General features: G+C 43.0%; 1 protein-coding gene across 1 annotated transcript in view; it reads right to left on the reverse strand.

Annotated features, from left to right (window-relative positions):
• The window catches only part of LOC126548571 (carnitine O-acetyltransferase-like), a 53,232-nt gene that overhangs the window by 23,272 nt on the left and 6,245 nt on the right, over positions 1-23,715 (reverse strand). Inside the window, exons 6-7 of the mRNA XM_050196803.3 lie at positions 20,071-20,236; positions 13,450-13,621 (exon numbers count right to left, since the gene is read on the reverse strand). Of these exons, the coding sequence (XP_050052760.1) occupies positions 13,450-13,621; positions 20,071-20,236 (338 nt within the window). The remainder of the gene's footprint in view (positions 1-13,449; positions 13,622-20,070; positions 20,237-23,715) is intronic.

Here is a 23,715-nt window from a genome sequence, read left to right on the forward strand (position 1 = left end):
GCCATACAAACTCAGTATGCTTTTACACAATCATCAAAATCATTCAGGGTCCCTTTAAGGGAAGCTTTAACTCCGTGCGCACTATGACTTCTCTATTCAAATACATGTGGAATGCAGAAATTCTGTCGCAAGACAACTGCTGGACCGATTTAAATGAAATTTGCTGCATTTGAGATAGAAAGTTAAATTCTAATACCTATGGGTGTGCAAATACAATTAGTAGACTTAAAATTGACTACTGAATTGAATCAAGAAAAAAAGTGCCAATATTGATTCTAATATCAGATATCAGACAATTTATCATAAGTTTAACGCTTCCAAATTTTGGGAAAGAAAACACGCTGCTAAATATGCTCAGGAGCCTCCTAGCACTGCCTAACAATAATGCAGCAAGCTATCAGTAGCTTAGATACATAGAAATCAAGATATACAGTACAGTCTACTCTTATCAAAGGGAACACCAATTTAGTATGCCAGCACTGATTCTAGCTCAGTTTAGTATATGAAGGTCTGGATAATTTCTTTTATCAATAGAATTTCTGCTGGATAGAATCAATGGCATTTTTTCCCTCTGAAGCTAAATAATTAGTGAAATTATGTTGTACTGAATACCAATGAGGTACTCACTTTAATAGTCAACCGCTGTTTTATGGCAATCTTTCATTGCATAGAAAGGTTTGCTTTCCAGTTTTCCTCCAAAATATAGAAGAGCTTCTCCATCCAAGCCACACGATAGATGGAAGCATAGATCGCACATCACTTGGCTCAATTACCGTTCCATGCGTAGCCAATGTTGGTGCTGTGCGGGTTAACCGCGGTCGGCACTTATGGCAAAGAGCAGGCACCTTTTCCTTGCCAGGTTCGGCGTGATTTGCCACCTGTCAAAGATTCTGAATTTGGAAGGGTCACGGCAAGTTCACGCGATGCTCCATCCCGCCTCCCTTCGCGCGTGCTCGGCGCTCCTTTTGAACTGAAAACAAAGTGAGGTACTAGCTTGTGTGGCATGGAGCAAGAGGGGCTCTGCGGCACACGTAACATGGGGCACTGCGTGGGTCCCTACACCGAACATTAAAAAATTCTAATAGCAGATATTCGATTCGAGAGGCAAATTATTCGAATGTTCATTATTCGATTCGATTCTGTGGTATGCGAGTATTCACACACCCCTGCTGATAATTGTAGAAAGCAGAAGTTTGACTTCAGACTTTTTACAAAAATCTTTTATATACTAAATACTGCTTCTTTGAGCTCTTCTTTGTTTAAAAAAAAAATTGTAAAACCTGTAACCTGTAAATTAGCACCAAAAACAGACATCGCAGTTCTGTAAACTACAGCTGTTATAGCATCTAATGTTAACAGAATTGTTGTAGTATATGTTGCCATGAAATACATATACCACTAATTTGTGAGTAGGACTTTTGCAAAACCCTCATAAGCAATGTAACAATTTCATGCAAGCTATAAACTCAAATATCAAATTTGTTCGCTTTAGATGTCTTAATAGGTGCAGTTTACACAATTGTGATATTATTTATTACCGAGTTACAGAGTTAAAAACTTGGTACTTGAGTTTTTTTTTTCTATTTTTGAAGGCCCAAATAAAAAATTTGCTCCCTACAGTCACTAGATTTTACCTTTTACTTTTAAATGCAATGGGTTTCACCAAAATTTGTGCAGTGGTTGCCAAAAAAATAATTTCTCGATTCTTATGTATTCAGATAAAAGCTCACAAGCGACAGCTTCCTCCAACACAACTACAATCGCACAACTGAAGCCCAATGGAATCTCGTCATCCATAATAAAATTGCTGTTATGAAGAAATGTAAAAGCAATACAACCACATTCACATCCACTGTGCTGACAACAGTTACACTGCTACAATAAACAGCAAAATACCGAACAATACTTTCAGCAAAAGACTGGCTTACTAAAGGCAGTAATCCACACCAATAAAATTGGTTTTGCTGCAACTAGACAGTAGCCTGAAACTCCCACTTCTTGCATTATTTAACTAATGACATAGCATAGGCACTATAAAGGCTCAACTAAATGCAAACAATATTCAAGCATCAGCAACAATCGTCGCAGCAACAAGTTTGGCTGTTGTGGCAGGTGATCTGCCGCCATCGTTTGTCACGTCACCGGTTTATGGCTGCCCAAAGAATCTTGCTTCTCACCAGCCGCTCCACACAGTGGCTTCTACTGGTTACCATGATTCTATAACAACACGGCAGCACTCGCTGAGGCTGCCCACTTCAATCCAAATTTGCCCTTAATACTTGCCTTCCATTGTGACGTCAAGAAATAAAAAGTAAAATTTGCATTCATTTAGTCTCATGTCATGCCGAGGACAAAGTCTCAGCAATCTTCTGTCGTTATTATCAAGATCAGCGATTTGTTTTGATGCCATTAAGCCTAACATGTCACCGAGCCACGAAAGTGTTTTGATATCCACCTACCAGATGGTGCAAGAGTATTTAATGGTGGTAATATGGAATGCTTTTTCACTGTAATATCAAAACTAGATTTCGTACACTGTAGTTAAAACATTAATCTCCCAGCCCATTAGCAATTCTTTAAGGTGGTATGTGTTTACATTTGTAGCACTTTCTCTGATTTTATGTCCCTGTAATTGTCCCACACTGCGACGCGGCAGTGCAGCACGGTCCACTTGTCGCACCACTTGGACATCATGTGCATGTGGTTAAGATGTTTTACTCTGCCAGAAATTAATTTTTTATTTTGTCTTTATTTTATTTTGCAACAGTGACTTGCCACCTTCACAGATGCAGCAGCTGCTTGCTTTGTTGAACAAACACGCAAATTCTTTTGATGTCCATTCGTCGACTCTGGGCCAAACCACAGTTGCAGCGCATCACATTCACACAGACAAAGCGTCTATAGTGCGTAGACACCCATACCGCGTCTCTAACCGAGCGGAAAATCATAGAAGAAAATGTCGCGGACACGCTACAAGAGAAGGTCATTCGACCTTCAGCTAGCCCTTGGTCATCTCCTGTTGTTTCGGCCCAAAAAAAAAAAATGGCTCCATGCGCTTTTGCATTGATTACTGGGCCCTCAATAAGATCACTCGAAAGGATGTACATCCTATGCCATCCACTGACAACACCCTTGATTCGCTACAAGACGCAGAATATATTTCAAGCCTCAATCTGCGTTCTGACTATTGGCAAATTCCCATGCACGAAGATGATAAAGAAAAAACAGCGTTCGCTACCCTCGATGGACTTAACGAATTTAACGTAATGCCTTTCGGGCTATGCATTGTATCTGCAACTTTTGAGCACATGATTAACACTATGCTGCGTGGCCTGAAATGGAAAACTTGCCTCTGCTACCTGGATGATATTGTTGTACTTTCATCAACATTTCCTCAGCACATGCAATGCTTGGATGAAGTTCTAACGTGCCTTCCAGACACTGGTCTTCAGCTCAGCATGAAGAAATACCATCTTGCCAGATCTATTAAGGTCCTAGGGCATGTCGTAAGCAAGGACGGCATACGTCCCGACCCTGACAAGATAGCTGCGGTCCTTCACTTCCCTCACCAAGAAAGGCCCAAAGACTTGCGAAACTTCCTCGGCCTCGCTTCTTATTTCTGCATTTTATACGGAACTTTGTCTCCATTGTTGCGCCACTACACAAGCTACTTACTTCCGGTGTACCCTTCCTCTGGTCTCAAGCATGTGAAGCAGCCTTTAGCATGTTGAAGGGCGCCCTCACATCTGAACCTGTGCTTTGCCATTTTGATGAGACTGCACCGGCTCTCTTGCATACAGGCACTAGCGGCCACGGCATTGGTGCCATTCTTCTACAACGCAACACCTCTTCGCAAGAGAGAGTCATTGCATACGCCGGCCACGTACTCACCGATGCCGAGAAGGACTATACTATCACTGAGCAGGAGTGCTTGGCTGTTGTTTGGCCCATACAGAAGTTTTGACCCTATCTGCACAGGTGTCATTTTACAATTGTTACGCACCACCACACCTTATGATGGCTCTCCAGGCTCAAGAACTTGACCGGACGCCTGGGTCGCTAGATTCTCTGCCTGCAAGAGTATGACTTTGGCATTATTCATAAGTCTGGCAAAAAACACCAAGACGCTGACACTCTCTCATTGTCCGCTTCCTGCGCACCTGCTTGACACCTCGGCAACTGCGTCACAAAGCAGCTCTTTGGATGTCGTATTTACGCCGGTTTCCTCCCTAGCCTCAATAGACCGCCTTTCTCCGGTCGACGATCTCACTTTCGCATTTCCCCAATGGACTGACCCATATTGTCGGCGTATGATAAAACACCTTTCTGACACATCTCGGCCACCTAATGCGCGGCTTCAACGCCAACTCACAATTCAAGCTGGACAATCGCGCGCTGTATCGGTACATTTACCACCCTGACGGTCAACGCTGGGTGACCATTCTACCACACTCTCTTCGAGCCCAAGTCCTCAAAGCATTCCATGATGACATGACAGCTGGCCATCTCGGTTTCCATAAAACCTAACATTGCATTCAAAGCCATTACTATTGGCCTGGCCTTTCTACTAGTGTAGTGAGGTACGTCGGTTCTTGTTCTCCGTGTCAGCATCGCGAACTCCCAACCTCTGCTCCTGCCACTGAATTACTGCCTATTCCATGTCCCACCGCACCATTTGAAGTTCTTGGTATTGACCTTTACGGGCCCCTCCCTGTTACTCCCGCTGGCAATCGCTGGATAGTGACTGCCATCGACCACCTGATGCACTACGCTGAGACATCAGTGATAACTGGCTCGGCTTCAAAAGTTGCCGACTTTATCCTTCACACTATCATTCTCCACCATGGTGCTCCTCAGGTACTGCTGAGCGACCGTGGAAAGGCCTTTCTCTCGAAACTTTTAAACAAAGTACTGTGCGCCTCTGGTATCAACCACAAAACAGCTTCGAGCTACTATCCACAGACTAATGGCTTGACAGAGCGATCTTACAACACACTTGCCAATATGGTCGCCGTATATATTCAACCTGACCACAAAAATTGGGAAAAGCTTCTACCGTTCATCACTTTCGCCTACAACACGGCCGTTCAGCATACCACGAGCTACTCGCCATTTTACCTAGTTCACGGACAGTCGCCTACTTCCCTTCTCGAGGTCTCTTTCTTCGAATCTTCTGTCAATCCGTCTACACCGTCTAGCGAAGAATTCGTTTTAAGATTCGTTCAGTGTTGCCAGTGTGCTTGCGTAAACACAACAGCCAGACAACAAGAATGGAAGATCATTTGCAACACATTCCATCGCGTTGTGTCCTTCCGACCTGGTGACGAGGTACTCCTATTGACACCCCTTCACACTGTTGGTTTGTGTGACAAGTTCTAACTGCAATTCATCGGGCCATACATAGTCATGGAGCAGACATCCCCCATCAATTATCGCGTAACTCCTGTTGTCGCCACAACAGACTGCTGTTGTCGCAGCACCGTGGTCATTCACGTCTCCCACATGAGACCCTTCACGCGGCATTCTTCGTCGCCTTGACCTGCGGCCAGGATGGCCACTTCCACATAACGGGGAAATCAGTGTGGCTGTTTATTAAGCCCGTCTTCTTCATCTGTATATTATCATCATCATCCTACGTTGATCGATCCTCATCTTCAGTTCCGTGTGATCATCGTCATCGGGTGTATACCTTTGCTTGGTTCAATGGCAAGTACTCAGGCCAAATAAACGTCGTTCAAATAGAGACATCACATTATTTATTACATACTGCGGACCCTTGGATCCAAGTGGGCAGTTTCAAAATCACAGAAGTAATACAAAAAGCAACAATGGAAACTGTTTCAAGATTAGTGTATAACAGAGGTAATGAAATACAAGATAACAACAGTGGAATTTGTTTCAAGATTAGTGTAATATGGCATAATACAATACAAAAGGACAAGGAAGTGGTTTATGGAAGCTGTATAACAGTGCTACAATAACCCCTTATTACCCTTTATGTAATACTCCCTAGCAGGGTCCTTAAGGTAAATAAATGAAATTAAATGAAAAGAGGTGTGAAATGGTGAAACAGTGGAAATTTGGTGTGGTACAGAGACTAAGAACATGCCTGGGTTATTTCATTCTAATCCAAAATCGTGCGCAGAAAATAAGCATAGTTATAAGTGTCAATTCTAGCAAAATAAGGTGTTAGAGAGTTAGCGTGATGGTGCTTTGTGGATCTGGTTAGTAAGGGTGAAAGATACCTGATGGGTCTATGGCAAGTTCATGGTTAAGAAGGACTGAAACAAAGTCAGTCCTGAACTGTTTTCTATGTGTTTTAAGAAGGGGAATGTCATTGGCTTCCATTATTTCGGACAGAGAGACAGATTGTGAGAGTCTGCACCAAATAAACCAGACTGCTTTCCTCTGCATTCTTTCTAAGCACTTAATGTTTAGTTGAGTATGTGGGTCCCATACTGTACTAGCGTATTCTATTTTGGGTCTCATTAACAAATAATAGCAGAGCAGTTTAACATTGCATGGGGTGGTTGTTTATGTTGTAGGAAGCAGAGCTTTTAAAAGCAGATGAGCAAATATTACTAACATGCAAAGTCCAAGATAAGTTGGTAATGTCGCACCAGTGCCTCCTCTATTTTTCAGTGCCTCGGCGAACTCTCTCCCTAGGCCGTCAGGCGCCTGCCTTGCCGCTGCTCGCAGCTGCCAGTGTGGCGGCGCTGTGTGAGTAGAATACAGCAAGCTGGCCCTGACCGGCCGGGTGCAGTATGAAGCTCACAAATTTGTGTTTGCATCCGTGTTTGACTGCATTCCTGTTTTTCTCAGGCTTTTGTAGGTGCCTATTCCACATCCATTCTGTCCAACCACGCTGACAGTGCAAAACTTGTATTCGTATTTGACAGTATTCATTCTTTTTCTCTCAGGCGTTTGCAAGCACGTGTTCCACATGCCTCAGTATGTCTTACTGTTGTGTACCATTGTACAAATCGAACGGAAAGAAAAGGAATGTCGGGCTGTCGTTCCATGAAATACCAGCTGCCGCTGGTGTACGAAAGAGGTGGCTTGCAGTAATTAGGCGGGGTAATTGGTCGCCTAATACAGCTTCAAACTACACTAGAGTATGCAGCCGTGCCCTGCAGGAGGATCAGACCTTGCAGAAGCCACTGACTACCTTAGTGGAGTACGCCGTCCCAGCTCTTTGTGCTTCAATGGTGCTAAAGAGTGAGAGCAATGACAGCAACGAGCACAGGCTTAAGCTCATAAACCTCATATCGGTTCATTTCCTGAGGCCACTCCTCGGCAACTACGCATTCAATGTTACTGATAGGCACGATGCAGTTAAACCTTTTGCAAGAAAGCCCCTTTCGTGAAAGTATGTGAACCTGTGAGAGTGGCATATGCTCCAACATGTGGTAATTTGCCTCAGCAATGCTTTTATTTCCATTATTGCACTGGTCCAATCAATGTAAGCCATGACTTGGAACGCATTGATCTTGAAAACACGAACCTCTCTATTTGCGGAGCAATGTCTGCATGCAGGTTCTGCAGAGCTTCGTGTGTTGCAGGAAGCGCGCGGCAGAACATTCTGTTATTATTTGTTTCTGCAACATCACGATTTAACTGCTTTGAGTTCCTAAATGATGGAATCACACGGCACAGCTCCTCATTTTATGGCGCCAGCTGTGGCTTGCTTGCAGTGGCAACAATGCAATTCTTAAAAACATTACGAAGGAAAAGCAGCATCGCGTACCACTTTGGAGGCAGTCTAATGACATTACATGCCATTTAGTGCATGCACTCCTGGCTTGCGTGTAGTCTGCTACACGAGTAGATGGTAGCACGCACCGGGACTTTTTCAGCGCCCAAGCTTTCCCATTATATGCTGGCAAACACTGCTTTTAAAAATCGACTTTCAGATAAGTGAACGTAACGGTGACAGAACAATTTTCCACGCATTGGATTCCAACTGGCGCGTGCTCTTATATCGGCGCAGCAGACGAAGCGCGAGCGCATCGAACAGCAATAGCCGCGAACGACACATACCTCTAAAATGGGCTGGTTGCCCAGAGCAACAAGTGCTTCAGGGTTTGCGTTTACAAAAGTTTTGATTGTACTTGAAACAATGTGAATACACTCCAAAGCTGGACCATTTAACAGCTGCGAATAGAGTCGCGCCCTGCATTTTCCATAAGCGACGATGATCCTACTCCGGCGACGGCGCGTTGCGGTGAAAAGCTGTGCTAGAGCTGACGGCCGGTTCCCTTTGTTCTCCTTTTCCCACGCACAGAAAAATAGAGGAGGCACTGGTCGCACCTAACTATTCGTAAATATTAACTTTTTCAGCGACGATGAGCCAAGTTTGCGTTTAAAAGACAAAAGGTGTTTTTTTAAACGTAATAGGGAGGAAGACACTTTTGTCAGTGTTAACTACCATCTCCCACTCTTCGCACCACCTCACTGTGTTTTTCAGGTTGTTATTTAGCTCAATTGAGTCACCGGGACAAAAATACTTCTTTGAACAGAATGCAGTCATCTGCAAACTGTTGAATTTGCGCACCAGGAGTTATTACATTTACAATATTGTTAATGTAAGCCAAGAGCACGGGGCCCAGGAAACTACACTGTGGCACACATGACTGTGAGACTGTCAGAAAGTAGTCCTCCAATGTCAGTGTGCTGCTTCCTGTTAGTCAGGTATACGGAAATCCAGTTGGTAAAGATTTCGGGCGCTCACACAGTGCTATTTAAATGTTCAAACACTGATATTCTGCTTGGACAAAAAGGCTGGGGTTCAATAAAATCTGAAAACATTTGTGTTTCTTTTGAGCTTCCAAACCAAGTGCTTCTGCTTGAAGAAATCAAAAGCTTTGAATTTGATGTTTTACAGTGTTGTTCTTCATACAGCAAGAACTTTTTTTAGGAATAGTTCTCCTCAAGCTTTTCCACACAGTGACTCACACAAAATGCCAAAAGAGAATCAAAGGAGCTGAACTGAACTCATTAAGTGAAATGATATTGACTTGAACAGGTCTAGACGGTGTGGGTGCAGAGGAATGGTATCATGGCTAGTAACAGTGAAACTTGAGCTGCCTCGTTGTGGAGGGCAAAGTGTTTTCAAAACAGATGCAACTTTCCACATCACCCAAAAAGGCATCTGCCCTTTCACTGAAGGCCATGAACTGAGCAACTGGTCAGTTTCTATAAAGCCACTGGGGCTGCCACCAAACAATCATCAGTGATTTCATCACAAGAAATGCAAAAACAAAAAAAAAAAAACTGGCATGGTACCCTGATACCTAGAAGAGCTGTTAATGTGTTAGCATTCTTAAGGTACCTTCATGCACTTTCCAAGAACTAACTTTCTATGTATCAGTCTGTTTTCCTGCCTACCTTTGTCACTGGGCAGCCCATGGTCGAATGGGTAGCGCATTGGGCTGCTGTGCCAAGGGAACAGAGTTCAAAACCAACCGTCGGAACAACTTGGGTCACTGAGTACGTGGCAATGTGTACATATGGGCTGCTGTTCAATGAACCTTTCACGCCAACATGGGTCACTGTAGATGCAGAACTGGTTATATACCGCTCTTTAATGAACAACTTTGATGCCAACTTGGGTAACTAGCAGGGGCGTGCGAATATTCGAAAATTTCAAATATTATATTTTTAACATTCGTATTCTATTCAAAAATTAGATATTAAAAAATTTTTGAATATTCGGTTGGATACAAATATTCGAAACAAATCGAATATACTGCTGGCTGTGCGGGTGCAAATATGGTTCTTAGTGTTTGCTTCTATCTAAGAACATGTGTCTGATTTTGTGCTGCTGGCAAACTTTCACCTATAAAGTGCGCTTAACCACTGGACTCTAAGCTCTGAAGAAAAGCCAGCCTCTCAGTAGCAAGGGGCACAAGTTTGCGGACAGAGAGGGTGCACTATTTTGCAGCGCCAGCGCCAATCCCGAGCTTACTGCTTGACAGCAAATTCGGTAAGTGACGGCTGGTTCAAGGTCAAATGCCTCAGAGTTTACGGACATTTGATGTTGTATAATAAGGCACAGGTTGGCGAGAACAGACAGGTAGTGGGAATTACTGAATTTTCTAAGTTAACATCATGAGCCAAATACACCTTTCTTTATTATACCAGTTTACTAGTCTAACTTTTTACCACTTACAATGTAATTGCAATGTTCCAACATGTTAAAATAACGAAACTTGCTAATAAACGCACATACACATCATCATTCAATACTCGATTCGATATTCGAAGCTAAGCATTCATATTCGATTCGCATTCAAGAATGTTGACATTCGCACACCCATAGTAACTAGGTATGTGCCGCTGGGAATGTGCTGCTGTACAATGACAAAAGAGATGCTTTAAATTTCTCCAATGCTGGACAAAATCAAACGCAAGTCATACAGGTTCTTCAAGGACGGAAACGTGACGCTTTATCAGGTTGTGCCACAAATGCACTGCGTATGTGCAGCTTCTCAAGGAATGCCTTTCATGGCAATGCTTTAGCGAGCTGCCTCATGACTGCACTGGGTATGGGCCGCTTTTCAATGAACTTCTCGCCAACTTGGGTTCCTGAGTAAGTGCCACTGGGTGTGCGGCAAGCGAGGGAACCGTTCTCGGTGTTCGTACGCACCAGCACATCACGCTTCTCGTCTCGGAGGGACTTCTCAGCAGCACCACTAGATGGCGCAGCGTGTTGAGAAAGATGTGCGAGAGAAAAGACCAGCTGCTGCATGACGCATTTCTCAGCGTTCGCAAGCACCAGCACACCATGCATTTCAGAGGTCATGCACAGGCTTTGCAGTGGTGGCGCCAGATGGGGCCGACTGTTCTTAGGGAATCGTGAAACAGGAGTCCCACTGCACTATGCGCCTCATAGATAACTCGTTTCGACAATGGCAATTCATTGTGTCACTAAATTGATTCAATGCTAAACGCATTACTGTTAATAGTCATTGTGAGATGGGTTCCACTAAATTTTTGGGATTGATGGTAAGATTGGTGATGGTTGGTGCTTTACATTCGTGTTTATAGCACCACAAAAAACAGACATGAATACAAAGGAGACAGAACAAGGGCTTGTGCTAATTCTTTTGTGTCAGTTTTTTGTCCCTCGTGGTGCTAAAATATACCTCCCAGACTTCCAGTTCTAGGTGCAATAAAACATTCACATAGACACCTAAAGCAATACTGACATCACTGGAGAGCTCATCAAATGTGATGGAACAGCTAGCTACAGCACAGCAGCAAATAAAAAAATTTTCACAGTAGTTGCAGCCACAATGATGAATCAAGTGACAGCATCTAAAACTGCATGCTATGAAGGATTAACAATCATACTTTAGCACCACGAGAGACAAAAAACTGACAAAAAAGAACCAGGACAAGCACTTGTTCTGTCTGCTTTTGTGTTAGTTTCTATTTTTTGTGGTGCTAAGAGCATGAATGTAAAGCACCAACCATGCCAAAAAAATATTGAAAAAATAACTCTTCTCGATATCAAGTAGTGAAAAGGAAGAAGTGATGGCTGCAAATATCCTTCTGTACCATCTCTGAGAAACTAGCAGAAAGCCTTGGATTATGTCATGACGCCTGGCAATATGTTCCAGGAGAACACTACATAGAGTCCAAGCTACAGTGGACTCTGAGTATTTAGATTAAGTGCCAGACGGCATGCAGTTTACATTTCACCTCCAAGAAAAGAGGCATATGCAATTTTCCTTGTCTCCATTGATTAAAAGGAATAAAGCCCCATTTGACCTGACCACATATATCTTTCATATTTTGCATATCGTCCAGCCAACCTTCTTTTATGTTACCCTTCTTCATGACTGGAGCAGGAAATATTCTTAAGCTTTTTTGCCATAAGACTCCCAGTGCAGTAAGATTACTGCCAGATTAGTGGCTCAATGGTTCATAACTTTTATGTAACACTGAATTTACTTGCCCCATACACAGCAGTACTTAGATAGGGTGCTTATGTAAAGAACCAAACTTTAAAAATAGAGTGGCACACCTTAGGCAATTGAGGCCAATGGCGTATTGTTCCCAGTTGTTTTGGGTTACTGAGGCTATCTTTCGAAGTGTGATTAGTTAGCTAAATACTTACACTTTAATATTCATTTTAGGGCATAAATTGTACTTCAAAAGTTGTAGAGAGCCCTAACAAGCACCCAATAGAGTTGTTTGCAGGACATTATCTTTGTTATGGTGATTTTTTCTGTGCTCTGAAGAAAGCCAGCACGATATTTTAAAGATTACATCACTGCACACTTGCACATCTGGACTTCAGTGTTCTGAATAGACTTTCCAAACAATGAATTGCACATGCCCATCGAAAGCCAAGGAGCCTGTTTGAATGCATGTTCAGCACTGGCCTACCACTTATCATTTGGTAATGTTGCGAATTTTAATCTTCACGACAACAATGCTGACATATGATGGATGCCATGGCCAATCGCTTTCTTTCTTTCTTTCTTTCACTTTCTTCCTTCGCATGCGCGTTTCATTCTTTTGAAAAACACTTGAGAGCGCTGCCATCTGAATGTACAAGACTACAGTGACAACATTTTTTTAATACCTTGTCGGCTTCTTTCAGAGCCTGTAAAAAATAACCAAGTAAAAGATAACTTGATGCAAACAATTTTACTGTGTGCTTTTTAGCGCTTTCCACAACTTTTCAATTACAACTTATGCCCTAAAATGAATACTAAAGATTTTGCAGAACGAAATCCAAACAATTAGCTTACTAATTGCACTTAAAAGAACGGTCTGTGTAGTGCAAGATGACTACAAACAATATGTTGTTGGCCTCATTCTTTTAAGGTTTACCAATCTATATTTTCAGTTTGGTTCAACTTACATGAGAAACTCAGTACGAAAACATAGGTATATATATATATATATATATATATATATATATATATATATATATATATATATATATATATATATATATATGTGTGTGTATTCAATTTGTAATGTATTTTCAATATACATGTACACACACATGCATAGTCACACTGTCGTAAAACACTGCTGACACCATCTTTTTTTATTGTCTGGCTGAAACTTGAGGAAACAGCAAAAAAAACAAAAAAAAAACAAGCAACCAAAAAATTCTTGGGTTTTATTGGCCAAAACTGCGATATAATTATGAGGTATGCCTTAGTGGGGGACTTCAGATTAATTTTTGACCACCTAATTGGTACACAAATTTTTTCACATACTAATTTGACCACGGGTGTTTTTGCATTTCGCCCCGTGGCCAGGATTTCCATTTCAGCCACCGTGGCCAGGATTTGATCCCGTGCCTTCGGGCTTAGCAGCGCAACACCACGGCGAGTAAAATAACAGCAAATCAAAATCTTACTGCAAGAACAGCCTTGATTCCTCAAGCCCAAAGCACACCTTGCAAAACAAAAGAAAACTTACTTCTGCAGAGGTTCTCAAATGCCTTCGCCCAGTTATCTCTGTGCTCAGTTGTCAGAATACCAACTCCGGCACCAACACTTGCCGACATATCCACCACCTGACGAAGTTGCTGAAGAATTTGGTGCTCATCATATGGATTTCCTTGGCTATCATAGACCTCAACTGCAAAAAACTGGTACAGGACCAGTACCAGGATTATGATGAAGGTGCAGAAAACTGGCACATACGTCCAATAGGTTTCAATGTACGATTGGATGCAAGAAAATGGAATTGGGGATATGTACTGCTAAAGTAAGCGATAATATTATTAGAGCACAAAAATTACTATAGAGAGGAGGTAATTGAATACTTGGGTCAATAAGCAAGCAACTGCACTGTTGCATTTCTATTGAAAATATTTAATGACATGAAAACATTCTACAAACCTAGCGTGTTTACTCAAAGATAGATCAAACACGAATATAAGTTGACCCCAACATAATGAACTGGTCAAGAAATAAAACATAATTCTAATATAGGCCAACCCATATCATTTTAGAGAAACAAAATTTCACTATGACACCCTTATTTACCATAAGCTCAACTATTAAATCTCGCTAGTCAATACCACAAGCTGCATCTTAGTCGTAACTGTCAGAGAAACCCTCCTCGGTGGGTGCTTCGCAGGCATCCTCGGCACCCCAAAAAAACGTTGTCCTTGGTACCATCGAGTGCTTTGGATATTCAGCATTTCTTAAAGCCAGTCTGCAAAATTTCCAGAAAAGATTTACGGCGAGTACGATGGAGGAACTCCCTTAGCTTGGTACGTTTCCCAGCTTTGTTCACGAATATAGGTTGCAATTCTTTGGTCACAAATATGGGTCAATAGATCATTTTGGGCAACATTTTCAATAAAGAAAGGTGGACCTATATTCGAATAAATACAGTATTTCAACTCCTGTACATAAACTGAGTGCCAGTACTTGATGTGTCCCTGGCTGCTTCTGTTAAAAGTTCAGTGGATACCCATGTAACATAAGCCAAACCACAGCATCCTATCGCTACCTTGATGTTTACGTATGTAGTGACTTGTGCAGGAAACAACACGTAAATCACTTAATAGTTAAAACAAACCAAACTTTAGGCTACTTAAAAAGACTTCTACATTGCCCTGCTGTAACTAAAACTGTTACTTTATACTACCTATGTTCGACCTCAGCTAGAAGATGCCTCGCCCTTTGTGGGATCCACATAACACTGCACTAATACAGGTTACTAAGGCAGTGCAAGATTGTCCCGCTCGCTTCATTTTAGCTAACTATAATCGCATTGCTAGTGTCACAGAAATGAAAGCTACTCTTTAATCGTCCGTCCGTAACCAGTGCAGTAGGCATTCACACATTTGTCTTTTCACAAAGTGTATTTTCACAACCCCACTCTTTGTTCCTTGCTTATACTTCAAGTGCCATTTCGCTCACACCAGCTTGATCATCCCCATAAGGTTAGTACACCACATTTTTCAACCATGCAGGCTCACAATAATTTGTTCCCAGAATTGCAAGGAACTGGGTTACTTACCTGCCTCCATAACGAACATAACTGATCCAAGTGCTTTTAAAAATGCACTATCAAGCCTGCTGTAAAGTATGGTACAATTAGTAATTTTTTGTGGGTACTTTTTTACTGGAAATGTGTAACCTATCGCATATTATGCTTTTTTTTTCCTTTTTTTTCTGCGTGCCCCTCCCCTCTGTAATGTATTTATACCCCGAGTGTACCGCAAATAAATAAATAAATAAACTCACTTCTGCTGCCGCAAAATTCCCTTAAAATGTCTCACACTCCCCTATCAAAAACAGCCATGCATAAACATGCACAATTAAACTTGAGACCAACTCCTAGGATTTTTGCACCAACTATATCACTCATAACTGCCCCAAACTCAAACACATATAACATGCCCCCAAAGCATGTTATGAGTTCATAACATGAATGCAGCACAAAACACCAAAGTGCAGGAAGAAAATAAGTGTGTGGTAACCATAAAGACTTTCAAACAGTACAAGTACTACGTTCACATCAAAACCTTTGACCAACTTAACCAACTCACGCAAATCGCCATCTTAATTAATGTTTTAGTAGGACGTTCTTGCGGACTAGTTGGTTCATACTTGAAGGTAGGTTATAACTGCGCGAAAAACTAGGACAGCGAAAGACAGCTTACTGTGCTCGTGGTGTGTTGTGCGTTTCTTTCGCTTTCCTCGTTTTTCACGCAGTTATAACCTACCTTTAATTAATGTTACTAATACAATTCTGTTTTAAAAACTGGCAGTGTTAAAAAGTGACCAGGAATTCCCAAACCAACATCTTTCATTGACACTTCTACATCTCTAACAAATACATTAAAACATCACAGAAAAAAATAAGTTATGCAACAGCTGTTCCATGTCAGCTTGAGCAACATGTCAAGAAACAGCATATCAGTACAATGCTGCACAGAAGGCTTCAACAGAAAGTTGCGGTGTAGAAAAAATTAAGATGTAATTGATACTAAACTAAAATTTTCTTCATGCAAGTAACCGCACACTACAAGCAACTTGAGCTCTGTCACCAGTTGTTCAAGTCACATACACACACGTTGAAATGTGGCACTCTGCCTGCGAAACCTACAGCCATTTTATAGATTCTCATGGCTATTTCTATTTCATCCCATGAGCCATTTCATTAACAGGCACAGGGCACAATCAAGTGTACTGGCATGCTTGCATGTGCAAAGGTATGTGTATGCACTCAAAGCTAGTCTCAACAGCAGGAGCTGCACTGTCTGTAGTTGGCACAGCTATGCATTTTGGCATAAAGCCCTTTAATTTTTCGAAAGTAGCACCATTCTTAGATCTTTCCACCACTCCACTCTCCCCAGCATTTCCTCCTCGCAGCCTCCTGTTGCCCAAGCTTCCTCCGCTCCCCCATTGGCCAATCCGTGTCACGTGCAAGCACGCGTTGCAATTTTGTATATCTTTTCCTTCCAGCACGCTCCAACTGGCATTTCCGATCCAGTGTGACGAAAGTATGCCCAAACGGATTGATCAAGTGTATCAGCGGACCAAAATCAAGTGTGTTAGGGATGAGAACTGCATTGTGATGTCGTGCTGCCGAGTCTTAGGTTGCCGCAACCGACAAGGCGATTGCAAAAGGCTTTTCTGTTGACCATCCGGCGAGCGCAACGCACTAAGAAGAAAAGCATGGATGCACAGCGTTGGGCGGGCTGACTTCAAGGAGGTTGCAAAAAAATGCACGGCTTTGTGAAGTGCCATGGTTCTTCATTACCTCTTCTTTTGAACCTAGTTTACGCCTGCCTCTTTAAAAGTGCTTGCATATGTACCCATGCTGTGCATGGTTTTTAGCACCTTTAATTTGATCTTTTTTGAATGTGCTCGCTTTCTTTTATAGGAGTTTTGCTTTGCCACGAAAGTGCTCGCATCTGCAGCAGGCGTGTGACGTATAAGCAACTTTATTCAGGCAATTTTTTTTCAGCTCCACCAGAAGATGCTTTTGCAAGGCTCACTAAGGCTTAAAAATAAAGTCGTTTAGCTGCAATGTAAGCCTGCATGTATTGCTTTGGTTAGTGGTGTTTAATGTTTTTAACGTCCCGAAATGACTAAGGCTATGAGAGAGGTCATATTGAATGGCTCCGGATAACCTTATTTAGGTCGCCTGGGGATGTTTGATGTGCACTTTGATCGTACGGTACATGGGCCGGTAAATTCCTCATTGGCATTCCATAATTCTCCTCGCATGGGTGCGGTAGCGCTGCGTCTGAAGTTGGTGCCTGGGAATGATTGTATTTCTTTAATAGATTTTATTTGCTAGCTTTAACAATGTGTCCTTATATTGTATAACTGACAGCGCCTCCAGAACACCAAAGCTAGAACCAGGGCTGGTCCTTGGGTTGGGGCTCGCTGAGGCCTGTGCGTGTCAGGGGGGTATAAGATCGGTTGTCCACGACAGCAGACAGCCAATTTTGAATGCGAACACTCCCTGCACCGCCTGCTTTATTATAATCTCATGTGCTTTCCTGAGGCCTTTGTTAGCAGTTACATGTGCCCTCCTGGAGCAGTACTTGTAAAAAAAACAATCTATCATCCCGACAACAAAAGCATCCCGCTACGAAAAAAGCTCCCCGCGACTTCTGCAACATACCGCGCCCATGTGAGAAGAAGTGCGGAGCCTACAAGAAAACTGCCTACGGGCTTCTTGCATTTTGCCTCTATCCCGGCTACTGCCAGACGTGTCCTCGGTATTGGAGGGATGAGCAGCGGCTATTCAAGTTTTGTGTGCAGGATTATCATAGCAGAGAAAGGCCGCAAAGGACCACAGGCCCCCTGATAAGGATTTACATTTTTGCTGCTTAACGGTAACATTTTTATGCGTCTGATTCACCCTTTGACGGTCAATGACGTAAATATACAGTGCCGTGAACAAGTCCAAAAATGGTTGATGCCGTATATTTACGGCACCGTCTAAGTTTAAAAAGCGCGCCAATTTCCTAACTTTTTCTTTTCTGTCATGTGCTGCCACTACGTGGGGATACAGGGAATTTTTTTCACGTGCCTCCCTCTCTTGGTTTTCGTTGCATGGTTTGTTTTAGCGCTAGTTTGCTCCCGCGCATCTATATACTACCGCTCGCGCATTGGCGTGCGCGCGGGTGGGCGGCCATTTGGATTTTGTTTCACGGGCGGTTTCGGCTTTTTGCGCTTGCGAAACTGATGGCTATCTCGTTCCTAATCGCTCAAAGGGCGACCGCTTGTTCCTCGCTCGTTTAGTGCTCACAAGGGTGCGCATAGGAAGGATGCCGCCGTGCATGTGTTTCCGTTTCTTTTCTTTTATTTAAGACTCGCGAAAACTAATTGCCCTAGCTGGTCGGCAATAACATGAAGATTAGCGGAAGTATGTCACACGTGTTGCTTTTTTTGATGGGCACACAACCAAACAGTTTTCTTGAGTGAGCGCACCTACGCAGTTCGATTACGCTATGGACGTACCTATTAGTGTAAGAGCAGGAACATTTGAGGTTTGCGAAATATTCTAGTATGCGGATTTTCAAAGCCTTGAACTATGTGCATAAAAATGCATCAAATTTTTAATTCTGATATTCTTATTTCCTTTTTTATTGTTGTTATTCATAAATGAAGAGTGCATATATACCAACGCAAAATATTTTTTTCTCACTTTACGGTCACCCTAGAAAAATTATGGTAAATTTTTTTCGAAATAAGTTCCTAAGAAGAATCGGAATCTGCAGTAAAAATAATTGACCCTGGGTGGGTGCATATGGCGAAAAAAATAGACCCACAAAGTGTTAAGCAAACGGGCATCACATGTGTCATATGCACTGTACGTTGCCTTCCATCTCTTGCGGCAAATGATTTCGCGGTTTTTTATTATTGGTTTTTGATTCGTGGACGAAGTTGCTGTGGAAGCTGCGCATAGAGTAGTTATATAAGTTTGCATCCCAGTATACCATGACAAGAATTAGTGCATCTGTTGCAATTTGCTTTAATAATTAATCCTTCCTTTTCCTTCGGGTTTCATTGTTTGTACGAACCTGACAGCTCAGTGGACTTTGTGCATTTATGCTGTATGCTTTCCTTGTTTGCAATATTGTGATAAGCACCTTTATTAAACCCATTTGAGGACTGTTTAGTCCTACAACCCTATTGTTCTCTCTGTCTCTATACCCGCCGTGGTGGCTTAGTGGCTATGGTGCAGCGTTGCTAAGCACGAATTCACGGGATCAAATCGCAGCTGCCGCGGCCGCATTTCAAGCGGGGCAAAATGTAAAGACACCCATGTTCCGTGCACAGGGGGCCCATTAAAGAACCCCAGGTGGTCAAAATTAATCTGGAGTCCCCCACTACGGCGTGCCTCATAATCACAATGTGGTCTTGGCACATAAATGTTTGCATTATCAATACTGTCTACATGTGAAAGTATTGCTCATGGTTGCCAGAACCCGTGCATCAGCTACACAATACATCTGTAAAAGGCGCAGAGCTGAAGCGGCCCAGTTGCGAGGCATTGCTGGCCCCAGACAGTTGCAATCTTTCATGCGCCGGGAGAACAAGACCGTTTGCATGCACCGTGCTTCAGCAACACGAACTTTACGCCTTTTATAATGGTTATTTTCTCTATTCTTTTGCAAAATTACAACGCAACATTATTAAGGCCAGTTCCCGACCGACAAAGCGAAATCTCACCTCAAGAACTGCTCCACAGGGCTCAAACAAATTTTTCTGCGAATTTCCACCAGTAGCGCATTAGCTGTCATCTGCTATGGCAGGGTCGACATAGGCGGCGCCACTCTCGAGGCCGCGCTGGCCGTGCCGAGCGATGGAGTAGAACGGAGGAGGAGGCAAGTGGTTGGCACTACTTTGACTTTGAAACACTCAGTAGCTTTATTTTGGCAACCACTGCCACAGTACCCATACTTTCAGCCATGCTCAGAGTACAACAAAATATGATATACCCTGGCCCTTGTAAAGTGTTAATTGTTGGGCGTTAATTATGACTTCACACTGCAAAAGTGAAGTTCCTTACTTCTGCTCGATCATTCCAAAACACCTGAAAAAACAGTTTCCATACCTCATTGTTGTGCACGACCAGCACATGTTTAGGTGGACTGTCACTGAGAAAATAGGTTTCCAAGCTATCCTGTTTGACACCTGGGACACGGCATGTGCTGAAGATTTTTTGGTACTGGGACATGTCCAAAGGATGCTTGCCCATCATTTCTGGAGCCAACTGTTGCCTAGCCAGAAAAACAAGGTTTGTTTCTCTTTTTAAACTGTACCTCCATGACAACCACCACAAAGAAGAAATCTTAGAACTTCTATAGCATTTCTGACACAAAACCCTCCACAGTCTTTGACCAATTTCTTTAGCGAGCACTCTGTACCACTGTAAGCAAAAACACAACTAAGTAAAACACTGACAGTAAATATCTAGCACAATGATGTTTCATAGTTTGGAAGGAATTTTCCATCCTGTGCTGGGCAGATTCCACTATTAATGTTCCAGAAATGAAAGTACTATTGTCAAATGTATGAAAAGATTTTCTAGTCTTCAAACATTAAGAAGGAAGTACTGCTATCATTTCTTGAGCAGCTTACCATATTTGCTCGAATCTAACGCGCACCTTTCTTCCGATAAAACGGGTCCAAAAATTTCATGCGCGTTAGAATTGAGTTCGACACTAAATCCGCGTTACAATATCGCCATCAGTATTCAAAAAATGGCCACCTCATACGCGCTTCTAGCCTAGCTGCTGTAGCTTCCTCTAAGTGCATACCTCCATGTTGTACGTGAAACCAGGCACTGATGTAACCAAGTCTACCGCCTGTCTTCCCGTTTTCTACGTTTATTCAATCAGCATGGAAGTGCCGATTGCGAAGACACGCCGAGTCCACCATGATGTCGCATTTAAAAGGAAAGTTATCATGTGCATGGAGACGAACGGAAATCGGGCCGCATCACGGGCATTCGGAGTTCCCGAAACTTGCGTGCAGGACTGGCGCAAACAGAAGGAGAATATTTTCGCCAGCAAAGCAACAAGGAAGGGTTTCAGTGGACCAAAGCAGGGACTGAAATAGAAGAGCTGCTCGCGGAATACGTGCAAGAGCAGCGAGCGGCACAATGGCCTGTGACGACCGATCTGCTCAAAGTATAGGCGATGCAGTTAGCCCTACAGAAAGGGCTTAAGCGGAGTGACTTCAAAGTGAGCAGGTACTGGCTATCAAATTTTATGAAAAGAAAAGGCTTTTCTCTTCGAATGCGGACAGGGATATGCCAAAAATTGCCCGAAGAATATGAAGAGAAATTGCACAGTTTTCAGCAGTACATTTTGAATTTGCGCCATAGAAACAGCTACCACTTTGGACAGATTAGAAATGCCGATCAGACGCCGCTCTACTTTGACATGCCTGCCACCACAACCGTTGAAAAGAAGGGGGCGAAGCAAGTGTGCATTTTGTCTTCCGGCCACGAATGCAAGTCAATGCAATGCTTTGTTGCACTGCGGATAGGCACAAGCTGCTCTCATATCTTATCTTCAGACGGAAGATGCTCCCGAAAGAAATCATTTTCCGAGTGGTGTGATTGTGCACGCAAATGAAAAAGGTTGGATGACCACAGACTTCGTCGCTGACTGGATTGATAACATTTGGCGAAAGAGAGCCGGTGGCAGTTTGGGTCTGCGTGGGATGCTTGTGCTCGACGCATTCAGCTACCACTTTGATCAGCGCATCAAGGACAAGCTGACCTTGTCGTGATACCCGGCGGCATGACATTGCAGCTCCAGCCGCTCGATGTTTGTTTGAACAGTGAAAGATAGAGTTCGGGCGCTCTACACCGAATGGCTTGCCAGTGGCTACCACGAATTCACGCCCGCCAATAAAATGAAGTGAGCCTCGCTGCAGGACTTTGCTGGATGGGTGAAAGCTGCATGGTGCACGATCCCGTCTGCCATGGTCAGCAAGGCCTTTAAAAAGTGTGGGATTTCGAATGCCATGGACGGCACCGAGGATGAAATGCTTTGGTTTGTTGATAGCAATAAGGAGTTGTCTGATAGCGACGACGAGTGACATCTATTGCCCCACGCGACTCGTACCGGCGCAGTTAAAATCTTGGCGACAAGCTACGCCGCTTCCATTTGTGTTTTTATTCATCGCAACTTTAGTGTATTGGGAATAAATCTGTAGTTTCCAAATGAGAGAAAATAGTATTTCTATATGAAAGCACGAGGTGCACGGCATTGTACTCTTTCTTTTTTTTTTTTTTTTTGGTCATGGAAAACGGGTGCGCGTTACGATCGAGGTTTTCCTTGTTTTTATTTTTGGTCACGGAAAACGGGTGCACGTTATAATCGAGGGAGCACTAGAATCGAGTAAATATGGCATTTGTAAACTAGAGAAAAAAATGCAGGGAAAATATTACTACACAGTCATAGTCTATAGTGCCCCGCATGCGCTTAAATGGACTAAAAGCCACAAGAGGCACAAAAGTTGATTTCTGGTTGTAGCTCTAGAACACGATGCCATGCACAAGTGCACTAGGCAGTATATGTGGTACAAAAACTGCCTGTCCAAACTTTTTTTACCTATAAACTTCCATTAAGCTTGTACTGTTTGTGTATTAGGCTTTCTGCTCAAACTAGTAGCAGCTTAAAAATATGACAGAAACAAACTTCTTATACCTGGCAAGCCAAAAAGACACTGTAATATGCCACTATCCTGGGCAATGTAACTTTGTCACTCATAATAACAGGTGAAAAGATTACTTTTATTTGATGCATCTGTGCCTCTATAATTCAGTACCGGTGCACCTGAAGATGTGTTGTAATATTTTTATGAGAATTTGTCCATTGTGTTTGACAGATTGTGATTATGTAGTCCAATGTTAGTAACATCGATAAGCGAGTGCAATAACAACAGCACACCAGCATGACAGAGAAGCTGACAAGTGCAGCATCAGCCTTTAGAAAATATTTTGTTTATAAAGGTAAACCTTATGTGGCTCACACTTTCACAATTGTTAAGCAACTTCTATGATAATACAGTCGAAGCCACTTATAACAATAATCAAGTGTCACGAAAATTCCATTGTTATAACCAATAATTGTTATAACTGGGTTGCATGAAAAAATCAAAATAGGGGGATAGCAGAGCTGATGTGAGAAGACTATAATGGCGAGGAGGCCAGTGCCCCTCCCCATCCTCCATCCGGCTGCCAATTGTGTTCACTCGTTTAACTGCTTCCTGGGTTCTCCGATCATGTGTAACAAGCCATGGCTGTCAGCGTTAAAGAATGGCACTGCTATAACAACTGCAAAGAGGTGTCCTGGGTGGGCAAGCGATATGCGAGCACCGCCAAGGCATCGTTTTGGTGGCCCCGAAAGGGGCCTTTTAAAAATTGCGAGAAGGCTGCTGCAGCAGCCTGTCAGCTTCAGAAATCCAGAAGAAATGCTGAGGAGAGATCACCACAAGCATCTTGCCACGTACTTCTCACTGGCTTACACGAGAAAAGCTTATGTCCGTCAGCCTTGCACGCTATACGCGAAGCTTGCCGCCATCCTTCTCTAAGGCATCCAAGTGCTCGACGTAGTGCAGCGGAAGGTTCCTCGCGAAAACGAAGCCCCAGAGGGACTGAATCATCTGCTGGGCCTCCTGTGAGGACAACGTTGAGGCAACCTGCCCTACCGCGTCATCGCTGCCGTCGTCACCGTCGCTTTGT

This window comes from Dermacentor andersoni, chromosome 1 (genome assembly GCF_023375885.2).
Source record: "Dermacentor andersoni chromosome 1, qqDerAnde1_hic_scaffold, whole genome shotgun sequence".
NCBI classification, from domain to species: domain Eukaryota; kingdom Metazoa; phylum Arthropoda; class Arachnida; order Ixodida; family Ixodidae; genus Dermacentor; species Dermacentor andersoni.